Source organism: Berghia stephanieae, chromosome 9 (genome assembly GCF_034508935.2).
Source record: "Berghia stephanieae isolate SIO BIC M18660-M18661 chromosome 9, UCSD_Bste_1.3, whole genome shotgun sequence".
NCBI lineage: Eukaryota > Metazoa > Mollusca > Gastropoda > Nudibranchia > Aeolidiidae > Berghia > Berghia stephanieae.
In genome coordinates, this window is record NC_088368.1 from 10,047,189 (window position 1) to 10,059,856 (window position 12,668).

Consider the following 12,668-nt stretch of genomic DNA (forward strand, 5'->3'; position numbering starts at 1 on the left):
AAGTTCATATGAAATCTTAACTGAGATTTTCTCATCAATTCCGACATTTTCAGTGTCTGCACCGCTGAGCGATGATGACACATTCCACAATGAGAATAACGAAAATAAACACAATATAACCTTTGATATAAACATGGACATGTCTGTCCTTTTCAACTTTAATGCCAAATTATTTTTATGGGATGCAGACTATAAGAATGTTTTCCAGTCCTCGGTAAGTGTTGATCAAAGTCTCGATGATTATACCAGTCTCAAAAAAGGTATAAAGTACACAACAAGAATTGATGATGATGATGATGATGATGATGTGGACAAAAGAAATTTCAATGTCCAAATCCTTAACAACGCACGGCTCAGACTTGAAGTTTTCGGAACTCAAATTCAAAATAAGTCTGGAAGGCTGACTTTAAGCTATGGACATTGGAAAAAGTCAAGACGACTATTCAAGACCTCTTGTCAAATCATTTCGCGTGGATCGGAATTTCCCAATTGGAATGGCAGACAGGTCAGGAGATGTTCCGGATGGAGTCATATTTTTTAAATCAAAGACAAGGTAAAGATAAAAATCTATTTTAATCTAAGTGTGGTTTTACAATTATTAGGTGAACGTATTTATCACAGATTCTGCCCCTTAGTTGTGTCCAACACAATAAACACTAATAAAAGGACAACACACACGTTAACTATTAACACCTTTTGGGCTCAATGGTTTCGATTAGTGAAAAAACTCACAAAATCACACGATTCATTAGAACGAGCCACAACACTGTGATACCAGTCCGATGTGGAAAAGTCTTAGTAATTATTCTTTGTCCAACAACCAAGGGACTGAATTTGGTATATAATGCATTCACCAATAATTGAAATAATTTTAAGGTCTCATTTATTTCATGTAAATGGTATTCTCAATCGGACACGACTGAGCCTAGTCTGGTCAGAGGGAAGAGAAAGAAAGAGAAAGCCCGACTTTCACGGCTAGACAACGTTATTGATAAAATAAATGGAGATCAAGGTTTACAAACACGATACATTTATTACGGAAACTAAATTACATGTATACCACAAATAGGAAAGACACAACTAAATAACATTCTTTTAAATTCCTAAAATAAAATTACCTTTATTCATCCTATACGGGAAATTTGTCGTGTAATTAAGTCGTAACTTCTTCCATTGACACGACTTCAATTGGATTCAATAGTCTGATGTCACGTCGCCCAGCAACGGCGGCCATCGTGGTTCTAAACAAAGAAAATCGGTACTTTTTATTCGTCATGCTGGGTAGAATTTTTCAAATGTCATGTGATCAGAATGTATAATAGTCAAGACATGATCATATTTATAATGTTTTTCTCCTCTTGATACACGTTTATGCTCGTCGGAGAAATATTTCATAAGGGCGTCCGCCATTGTTCCGATAGTTTAGAGCCAGTTACTAAGTTACCATGCGTCATTACGAGGGAAGTGACGTCTTGACTGTTGAAGCCTATTGTAGTGAGAATAAATTGGACATGCCTAAGCCTAAGACTTGAGTTATATGGCTTAGCCATACGCCAGGGACAAAGTTCAATTTCATGATCGTCGTTTACAGTGGCGTGGCATGCTTACACTATAAGGTGGTGCCAGAATCAGAAGAAAATGACTTAAAACATGTCATATTTGTAAATACAAAGACATTTTTTCAAAATTTAAGAAAAGTCAAATAAGTAAGAGGCGGTATATACCTTTAGTCAGTTTAATATTTTTTTTTTAATGCTGTAATCCATTTTTAAAAGATGGATGCGGTGCCAGGCACCAAATCAACCAATATAGCCACGCCCCTGGTCGTATATTATTTGCAAACGTGGTGATTAACTTATTATTTTGAGATTATATCTCTCGTTCTCATATCTCCTTTGGAGTTTAAATATTTTTTTTTAATTTAGGTATTGTGCAAATTAAGTTACTCTGTTTGTCGTCAGATAATAGCCCTGTATAATTTCTGTGGGACATCGTAGGATTTGTGGACTATTTAAATTAAATGATGATGTGTTGTTTAAAAAAGTTTCAAAACATTGGTTGCCGCCAGTTGTAGTATAGAAGACTTCAATATGACCAGTAAATTTAGTCTTACGCATGTGTTTAATGATTCATTGGTGATATTATTGATAACTCCGTCTGTACTTTTATATCAAAGACATCCTAAATTGAGCCTTTAGCCATGCAATGTTATGTTGTTATGTTATGTTATGTTATTTTATGTTTTTTTATGTTCTGTTAAGTTAAATTCTATGTATGAGAGATCATTTTGTATAATGTAATTGGCAAGAAAAAGTAAGACGCGAAATATTTTATTTCTTTTTTCCTTTAGATTTATGTGTGACGTGGGAGACAACGAAAACTGCAAAGTGAAATGCGAGGCGTTTGGGAGAGAAATCTGTTCAATCTATTTGATTCTACCCGAGTCTGCCAAGAGAAACGTTCAGCCCACGTCAATTGTTCTACCACGCAAAGCTATCGCTGAAGTCGATCTTGGTGCAGCTTCCATTGAAATTGAGGGACGATATAAATGTAAAGTTGTGAATTGTAGGGGCAAAAGCAAGACTCAGGAATTGAAGGTTTATACCTCTGGTATTATCGCTATCGAGTCATTTAAAATAAAAAGCATAGACAAAACTCTTGGCATTGTGTGCAAAGTAAAAGGTTCGAATGAAAATCTCGACATAAGCATTTCAGTAAGTGAGGAAGGTGGTGCAAACAGACTGCGCTTGGACAATGTTGAAGATCTTTACTTAGAGAAGAATATCACGTACAATGAGGAAGAAAAGACAACTGTGCTGTCAATGCTCATTCTCTGGAAACACGCAAAAGTCCCAAGAAAAATCATCACCTGCTCTGCCCGTGGGGAGAGAGGTAAATCAAAGGAGGATCACTACCTTTCTGAGTATCTCGAAAATAGATACGGAATTTATCCCTATATTCCTAGAAATGGTTTGCAAGAAACTTTCCATCAAAACTCCACAAGAACATTTTCATGCAGCGCCGTTGGTGAAATGCCGATGAAAATGAAATTATCCTTTGCACGCCGTGGAAATTCGCTTGCAGATTACTTTGATGTCATGGCAACATCTCAGGTTGATGGAGACACCATGACAATTTTTTACAACATTCCAGAGTATCGACTGTCAAATAGACATTATTTATTGTTTTGCCACAAATCGCTATACATATGATGAGCGTCGTTTTTATATCCACTAACTTTGACATTTCACCATAAACTCATTTACTGTATTATTTTTCTAGAAAATATTTCCAAGATGATAAAATATCAAAACTAATTGAAACTAGGGTGACCAACGTTCATTTTGCAAATGAGACCTTCTGCGATATAAATTGATACATCACTTGTTTGTTTTGATTTTTTTTTATGTTTGTTGGGTTTTTTTATATATATCTAAATTAAACATCTAACTCGTCTTTATGGAAAGATTGTATAGATTCTAAGATAAGACCCGGATCGTAACCAGCTTCAACTCATAGCCTGAGAGTTTCATAAAATGCAGAACACAATACACAACAATAACCACCACCAAGAATGTCGGTTCACCGAAAACGGCGCCACCATTTCGAGCCGAAATAAGTCATCATGATGATGGTCTATTCCTTGGGAAGACTGGAATAACCCACGCGTTAGCGGCACTACAGCACCGCAAAGTGTGCTAGGTCGAGGTGACTTGCTCAAGGCCACATAGCGAAGCTGCAGGTGATCGAACTCGGTAGCTTTCGGGTACCACTAAGCCATGCTGCCCCCTTAATATTAGTAGTTGTTGTTGTAGTAGTAGTAGTAGTAGTAGTAGTAGTAGTAGTAGTAGTAGTAGTAGTAGTAGTAGATAGTAGTAGGTAGTAGTAGTAGTAGTAGTAGTAGTAGTAGTTAGTAGTAGTAGTAGTATAGTAGTAGTAGTAGTAGTAGTAAGTAGTAGTAGTAGTAGTATGTATAGTAGTAGTAGTAGTAGTAGTAGTAGTAGTATTCTTAAACTCGAGATTTTTGACTGGTCAATCCAGATGTGATATTCGAGAAGTCATAAATGCGGCAATTTTAAGCAGAATTGGATAGGTGGTATCATAAAGGTAGTTCAAGAGTGAGATCGAGTCGGCGTTTCTCTGCGCTACAGCCCTTTGATCTCAATAACAGCAGACCACCGCAGAATAATTCCGACCACCTGGCAAATTTCAGCGGTCTTGGTTGTTTGTAATTTACGCAGTATTATAAAATTGTATGCAGATGGAGCCGTGATAAAGGCATGGGTGAATTTGAATCACTACAGCAATATCCAGTCAACACGCTCTACAAAGGGTCCCTCGTCAACCGCAGCACTTAAACTTAATAAAATACTAGACCTAGTGTCTACGAGGCGATATAACAAATTTTGTTTTCGACAGAGACAACACTTTTGAATCCAATGTTCTCATTTTACGCCTGAGCACGGTGGGTGATGTCTTTGTTTTTAAGGGTTTTACGGCGCTTGCGACACATTAAGGTCATATCAGCGCCAGTAAAAAGAAAGAAAGAGCGATAGTAAAAAAGTTCTAGAACTACATTTAAAGCATCCAAGAAAAGGCAAGACAAAGGGGAATTGGTTCAAATATGAAACAGATGTAGATTCCACGAGGACACTGTCAAAATACATAGTTTGAGATCACCTAAAATACTAGCACATGTACCCACTAAGAGGAACACACTGAAATGTTTACAAATCATAATTATTACGTAAACAAATAATACAGTACATAATAAGATGATTTACAAGGGAAAAAAATCTCATCTCCCAAAACTAACTTGACTGTTTCCCTCTCAGACAGGGTATCCGGCCAGGACCAGGACAAAACCAAGAAATCTCATTCCAAGACAAAGACAGAAACCATGTCAGAAAACAGATACAGGCGGATAGAAAACACAGTACCTATGTGCCTCCCTGCCCACTATGGGAGGTCAGGAACCCCACTCAGTGAGCACAGTAAGATAATGAGAGTAAATAATCTTTTCCATGGAATCAACTTTGGGCTGCTCAGAGTGAGACTTGAACCCGGTGTCACGTTACTGTATAACGACACCAAGTCAATGGGAAAGTATGTGCCTCCCTGCCCACTATGGGAGGTCAGGAACCCCACTCAGAGAGCACAGTAAAACAATGAGAGTAAATAATCTTTTCCATGGAATCAACTTTGCGCTGCTCAGAGTGAGACTTGAACCCGGTGTCACGTTACTGTATAACGACACCAAGTCAATGGGAAAGTAGATCACGCTGACCATGAGTTGTTTATTTTCAAATCAGTTGTTAGGCTATCTTGTGAGGACAACCCTTTTTGGTCGTCCAATGAAAAATATTCACCGAGATATAAAAACCCATTACAGACCACAAATCGTCGCATGCTATTCTTGATCGCACAGCACAGGGTTGGTTGTGTGTGTAACGTTAAGGGCCGGAAAATAGCAAGGCATAGCATAGGTGCATTGGACATTCGTACGGGTGAGCAACAAGTCAGAGCATAGAGAAGGCTGACCTGTGCTATGTCGTTCGATCAAATGAGTAAACATTGAAATCATAGAACAAAAAAAGATATAATATGTCCTATGTGTATGAGTGCTAATATAATATAACACAGAGAAGGCAACACTGTGTTAGAAAATAATCCATTGGTGGCCATTTGTTTCTTTTTGTTTGTTTTTAAGGATTTTACTTAACTTGCAACACATTTAGATCATATCAGCACCAGTAAAAGGAAGAAAATTGGATAGTAAAACATTCTAGATGTACAATTACAAGGACTTGAGGAAAAAGTAAGACAAGGGGAAATGGTTCAAATAGGGAACAGATGACAAGAGCACACTATCAGTGTACTTAGTTTAAGATCACCTAAAAGTCTCAACCGGACACCAGCACAAGTCCCCACTAAGAGGAACACACTCAAATGTTTAAAAATCATATGTTAAGAATTTAAAAAAATAACAGTACATAACAGAGATGATTTACAAGGAAAAAATTTTATCTCCCAAAACTATAACTAAACATCCGACTGTTTCCCTCCCAGCCAAGGACTCCAGCCAGGACAAAACTAAGTAATCTCATTCCAAGACAAAGACAGAAAGCAATTGGAAAACAGATACAGGGGGATAGAAGACACAGCAAGTACCCACCTGACAACGATGGGATGGTTGAATTGCCCTGTTTGGTAGCTATGAAAAAGAGACATATGTCGTAACATTACATTTCCATGGCATAAAAGAGTCTGGTAATATTTAGTGCCTCGAAACTTGTTCGAATAATCACTTATGCAGACATAAAAGGATAGTTTTAAAATCTTGTGTGCGAAGTACGTTTGAGAAGCACAGTTGTTCTTAATAAAAATAAACATCCTGTATACGATTTGGTGTTCGGTCAAGAGTGTAGAAGTTCCCATACTACACATCTTCTTCACGAGAAGCCAGATCAAACTCTGCTACTGTTTCCCTCCCATGGCCAGGACAAAACCAAGTAATTTCATTCCAAGACAAAGACAAGTTGGAAATTAGATATAGGGTGATAGAAGACACAGTAAGTACCTCCCTGCCCACTATGGGAGGTCAGGATCCCCACCAGCATTCCTTGCTTAGCACTGATTTTCACTTGTAGGTGTTTTGGGGAGAATCCAGAAGTGCACAATAAGCGGGCACTAAGCTCTTATTCTCAGCTTGTTGAAGTTGCCCCTTGAATTTCGGTTTAACCAGTTTTTACTGTATCTAATAAATATAAAGAAAAAACGCAATTGAAGGAGTAAAACATTTTAATTAGCATGAGATTTAATTATCATTGCTTCTCTGTCTCTCTCTCTCTGTATGTCTATCTCTCTGTATGTCTATCTCTCTCTCTCTCTCTCTCTCTCTCTCTCTCTCTCTCTCTCTCTCTCTCTCTCTCTCTCTCTCTCTTTCTTCTCTTCTCTTCTCTCTCTCCTCTCTCTCTCTCTCTCTCTCTCTCTCCTCTCTCCTCTCTACTCTCTCTTCTCTTCTCTTCTCTCTCACACAAACACATTTTGTCTTACTTCATCTCACTATCTATCTATATTTCTTTCACAAATTTTTTATCATTCTCAATGTACCCGCCTCTCTTCTTTTCCTCTCTTACTTCTTTCCCCATGTCATTTCCTTGCATTGAGATAAAATTTTGACCAAAAAACAAATCTATCACCTAAAACTAAGAAATCATTATAAAATAATCTATCCCTTTGTAAACGTATAGGATGAATATTAGCATAATAGCGTCTATATAAAAAAATACATAACTTAAAACACAATGGGCTCTGTACTTGTTTCCAATAGTAGGCTGAACTGAAGAAGGATTTTTAGTCAAGACTATCAAGTCAAGACGGTCAATATATATATATGTATATATATATATATATATTTATGAGTGTTGGTGGGTATATATAATGTAAATTTTCACTCACATTTTTTTGCCGAGACGACTCGTTTCTGTGTTCCTTACACTTCCTCAGTCGGCATAATCCATTTGGATTATGCCGACTGAGGAAGTTTAAGGAACACAGAAACGAGTCGTCTCGGCAAAAAAATGTGAGTGAAAATTTACATTATTTATATATATATATATATATATATATATATATATATATATATATATATATATATACTCACACACACACATCACATACATACTCACACAAATATACCAAAAACAAAAAAATTATGTATTTATACATGTATTATAATATTTGTGTGATGTTTTCTTGGGTGGGGGGGGGGGGGGGGGGGAGGGAAATAGTTTTGTTTGTTTTCTTTTCCTTTTTTTTTTTAAAAGACTGTTCATGAAGCCTTTCCAAAGAAGAAAAAAAAATGGTCAATTTCTCATAAAGTATTCTTGTCTTCTTGTCTTCGAAGAACCACGGGGACGGACGTGCAAGGAAGCATACCTAGCTCTGTCACCAAGGCAGTGATATAGCTGGAGGAGGTGTGGACCAAAAATAGGGGGATGAAATTGGAACATTTTAAACGTTAATTCAACATTTCTTTCATAATTATCATCATCATAATTACAAGAAAAGCCTGGATTACAGAATAATTGTGGACAAAATACTTGATTACAACATAAGATCTCAATGAATGCCATCATAAGCCACCATTTCTTTATTAACAACACATTAGATTTTACCTATGTCGTCTAGTGGTATGACACTCGCTTTCGGATCGGAAGGTCCTGGGTTCGAGCCTAGCTCTGTGCATAGTTGAGTCCTTGGAGAAGGATCTTTACTCACAATCTCTCACCTTACTCAGGTGTAAAATGAGTACCTGGCCCTTAACAGCTTTGTCTCTGTCCAAAAAAATTGTAATATCGCCCAACAGTCATCATGTTCCGTCCTACATGTTAAATGTTGCTGTTGGCCAGGGACCCCTTGTAAAGTGATTTGAGCCCGTTTAGTGGATATTGCGCTATATAAAAGCTCAAATTTTTAATTTTTTTTTTTCGAGAAGTCCATGGCAGAATTGTAATCCCAAAATTGTTAAGTAATCCGCCTAAACAAAAAGATTAGCATGCCTGTTACTTATTGATCTCAGCTTTAAGAATTTTGAACTAATTGGCATCCTCATATTTCTATCAATATGTCAACAGTGCGTTCCATTTTTACTGCACTAACCCCCATTTTCAGAGCAATTAAGATTATAAACTATCATTGATGCTCTGGCTAACTTGTGGAGAGTGGAAAACTGCACACATCAATCATGTCAATGCCAGTACATCTGATTAGGGGGGGGGGGGGGGGGGGGGGGAAGAATGTAATTTTATAAAAAGAGGAAATCCCTCCTCTGCCTCCAAAATCGCAGATTTCCGCTGATCCGAGGAAAACCATAAACACCGTTTCAGGTAAAGGATTTTGTGAGTGTAAAGTAGAAGTGAGACCTACCCAGAGTGAGTGACGTCGTACAAAATGTTGGACAAATGTAGATTTATCTCTTCATAGTTCGGGATGATGGGGGTTCTGTGGCCGATGTTTATCAGATCCTTGCCTCGAGCTGAAAGAGTAATAAAAATCGAAAGTAATTACTTTGATCAAATCCATCTAAGGAACCTCGTAAAATCTCTGATAGATGGTCCATGGAACCTTGCAAAAACCCTGGCAGAACTGGCAGCTGTAGGTATTTAACTTGAAAACATGAAAAAAATGTAGTGAAAAGTAAGGTACAAGTAAAATTCCCTTTATTCATCCCATATGGGAAAATTTGTTTCTAGGGTCTATTCCAAGGTCACACAGCATAGCGATGGGTGATCGAACTTGGTACCTTTCGGGTACGAAGCAAAGACCGGACACTGAGCCATGCTAAGTATTGACACAGACAAATCACAATATTAAAAGTCTTATAGCACAGAGGCACTTATCTATTTTAATAATTATATAAAAGCTACTTTCTCTTTTTATTCCCTCCCTTCTCCTTCCTACCCATTATGACTGAAGAGCTACTTTCTCTTTTTACCCCTCCCTTCTCCTTCTAACCCACTTATGACTGAAGAGCTACTTCCTCTTTTTACCCCCTCCCTTCTCCTTCCAACCCATCATGACTGATGAGCTACTTTCTCTTTTTATCCCCTCCCTTCTCCTTCCAACCCACTTATGACTGAAGAGCTACTTTCTCTTTTTACCCTCTCCCTTCTCCTTCCAACCCATCATCACTGAAGACCACCCGGACCACTCAGCATTCTTCCGCCTGGACAAATGGGTAGAATGGGACAAGACAGCAAACGATGCCCTCCAGCCCCCAACAGAAAAGCTCCCAGCAGGCACAGACCTCAAGAGAAAAGACTGGGTGGCGTTGAACAGAGCTAGAGCAAAGGTGGGAAACACCGCCACCAACCTCTTTAAATGGAAAATCTCACCGGGCACTGAATGCCCATGCGGTCTCCCCAGACAAACCATGGACCACATCCTGTCCGAATGCTCGCTGGGACCTCACTGCACCAATGCTGACCTGAGGGAATGCAACCAGACTGCCCGGGACTGGCGCGACAAGATATGATGATGATCACTGAAGAGCTACTTTCTCTTTTTACCCTCTCCCTTCTCCTTCCAACCCACTTATGACTGAAGAGCTACTTTCTCTTTTTACCCTCTCCCTTCTCCTTCCAACCCATTATGACTGGACATACTTTCTCTTTTTTTCCCTTCCCATCCCCTTCCAAACCCTCAACGACTCCGAAGAACTACAATCTATTTCCGCTGGGACAGCGTGGCTCAGCGGTACGGTCTTCGCTTCGGACCCAAAAGGTACCGAGTTCGATTACCCGCTGCGCTGTGTGGCCTTGAGCAAGTCACCTCACCCTAGCTCAATTTGCGGCACTGCACTGCGGCTGACGCCTGGGTTATTCCAGTCTTCCTTTGGAATAGACCCTAGAGACAAATTTCCCCTGTGGGATGAATAAAGGGAATTTTTTTTTTTTATTTATTTATTTTTCCTCCTAGTCCTCTTTAAACTCAAACTTTCAAAGCTCTTACCTTGCTGATTAGAACTTCCTGAGCTCAGCTGTACTTTGTCTGTGAATTTATAAGACTCGCAGCAGACTAGCACTGGTATATTGTTGGCTTTTGCCAGAGCTGCAATCATGGCATTTCCTGTGCGAGAATGCATATCTCCAATTGCAAACATGGCCGCTGCTCCAAGGAACACTTTTGTTGTCTGTTGGTTGAAATAGAGGGAGGACAATTTATTTCCAAATTGATAAATTCTAAAATAATGTATTTAGTTTGAGATCACTTAAAAGTCTCATCCAGACACAAAAACAGGTCCCAACTAAGAGTGATACACTCAAATGTTTCCAAATCATATATAATATGTAAAAACATAATACAAGGCATAACAGAGATGATTTACAAGACAAAAAAAAATATCTCCCAAAACTCTAACTATACATTTGACTGTCTACCTCCCAGCTATGGTATCTGGCCAGGGCCTGGACAAAACAAAGTAATCTCATCCCAAGAACAAAGACAGAAAGCATGTTGGATAACAGATATAGGTTGATAAAAGACATAGTAAGCGCCTCCCTGCCCACTATGGAAGGTCAGGACCCAACCAGACAGAAGAAATGATTATGATAAGGAGAAGAGGAGAAGGATGACCAAAAACCATGAAAACCCTTAAGGCGTTCTGTCTAGTAATGAGTCATACAGACATTTGACCTCTCACCTCTCTCATAGCATGTGAAGCAGATCCGATGTAGATGTAAGAGCAGGGTATTCCACAGCGAACCAGATATCTCAACATAGTTTTTCCTGGAAAGAACAACAAAACTACAATTTAACCCCATTACAGCAACGATAATATTGCTTAAATTTAATTCTAATTTCTCCTATAACATCATGTATGCCTTGTTATAAGTGTGGACCCCTCAGTCCAACCAAAAAGTGATTGGTAGCCAAACTCTTAACTCCAATGAACAGTGCTTTTGCGATAGACTAGCAGGCTATCCAGAGGATAGCAAGCAATTGTTAAAGTCTGTTCAATGGTTCAAAAACTGGGATAAACTTCCACTCCATATTATATTATGACCCTAAGCGACTGCTTTAATTTTAAGTGCAGAAAAAAAAAACATTTTCAGAGAAGACAATGACAGTGGTACAACTCTGGATCTATTGAATCCCAAATCCTTGAATCACATCACTGGTACTGTTCTTTTCTTATTGAAGTATTCCAAAACAAATGTTTGCGATGAATCTTCAAGATATTGTAAAACGCTTTGAGCACATTTAGTGGATATTGCGCTATACAAAGCTCAATTTTAAAATTTTTTAAAAATATTCTGGCCAAACACAATCTCAAATGAGGACCTGAGAGCGAGAGCTGAAGTGGAGTCTCTGGAGAGTATCATTAACTCATTCAATCCTAGAGATTTTGTTACTTTTCAAAATTAGAAAAAAATGTATCAAACATGAGCATGTGCATTGTTTTATTCAACAATCATTAAAAATGAAAAAACTAAAAACTATAGCTTTGATAATATGCTTATAATTATTATTTGTCTCAGAAAAATGTAATAAATAGTCATAGGGTAAAAGTAGTCCGGGAAAACAACGGATATAGTCGGTGTTAGGGTTGAGAGAGTTAAAAGGAGAAGATGGCAATGGTTGGGGCATGTCTGTAACAGACCTGATGAAATACTGATAAGAAAGGCTCTGCGATGACACCCCAAGGAAACAGGAAGCTAGGCCGCCCCAAGGAGACTTGGAGACGTACCATAGAGAGGGACCTAAAACTGAGAGGTCTGTCCCTCGAGATGGCCCCAAGAATTGCAGCTGTCAGGACCAGGTGAAGATCCCTTGCAGCGCCTCAAGTGCCAGCAGGACCGGAGAGGATTGAGTGAGTGAGTACTGTGTGTGTTCTTATAGTGAAAATGCTATGACAGGAAGTCGATTAGAATCACAGACTTGCAAAACCCAATTTGCTGACTTCAGTGAAGAACCCGCCTAACGCTTCATCAGTGGGAACATTCCACCACCTGTCCCACATGTATGCGTTGTGGCCAAAAAACCTGAAACCACAGAACATCTAGTTGAGTTATTGTGTTGTGACGGCTCTACTGGGCAGGTTTGCGACTGAACACAAATACGCTAATGAATTTGTTGACTGAATAGAGCATTGTAACATAGTT

At 38.7% G+C, this 12,668-nt stretch overlaps 2 protein-coding genes across 3 annotated transcripts in view; one reads left to right on the forward strand and one right to left on the reverse strand.

Annotated features, from left to right (window-relative positions):
* The window catches only part of LOC144979650 (uncharacterized), a 19,184-nt gene extending 15,799 nt beyond the window's left edge, over positions 1-3,385 (forward strand). Inside the window, exons 2-3 of one of the 2 annotated variants that reach the window (XM_078926479.1) lie at positions 1-553; positions 2,351-3,385. The exon at positions 1-553 is cut by the window's left edge and continues 658 nt beyond it. In XM_078926479.1, coding sequence (XP_078782605.1) covers positions 414-553; positions 2,351-3,212 — 1,002 coding nt within the window. In that variant the 5' untranslated portion in view covers positions 1-413 and the 3' untranslated portion in view covers positions 3,213-3,385. The remainder of the gene's footprint in view (positions 554-2,350) is intronic. The other variant, XM_078926480.1, reaches the window with a different exon arrangement.
* A 4,417-nt stretch (positions 3,386-7,802) lies between these two features.
* LOC144979119 (translation initiation factor eIF2B subunit delta-like) overlaps positions 7,803-12,668 on the reverse strand; it is a 35,415-nt gene continuing 30,549 nt past the window's right edge. The window contains exons 13-16 of the mRNA XM_078925718.1: positions 11,207-11,292; positions 10,516-10,696; positions 8,932-9,040; positions 7,803-7,970 (exon numbers count right to left, since the gene is read on the reverse strand). Coding sequence (XP_078781844.1) covers positions 7,877-7,970; positions 8,932-9,040; positions 10,516-10,696; positions 11,207-11,292 — 470 coding nt within the window. The 3' untranslated portion in view covers positions 7,803-7,876. The remainder of the gene's footprint in view (positions 7,971-8,931; positions 9,041-10,515; positions 10,697-11,206; positions 11,293-12,668) is intronic.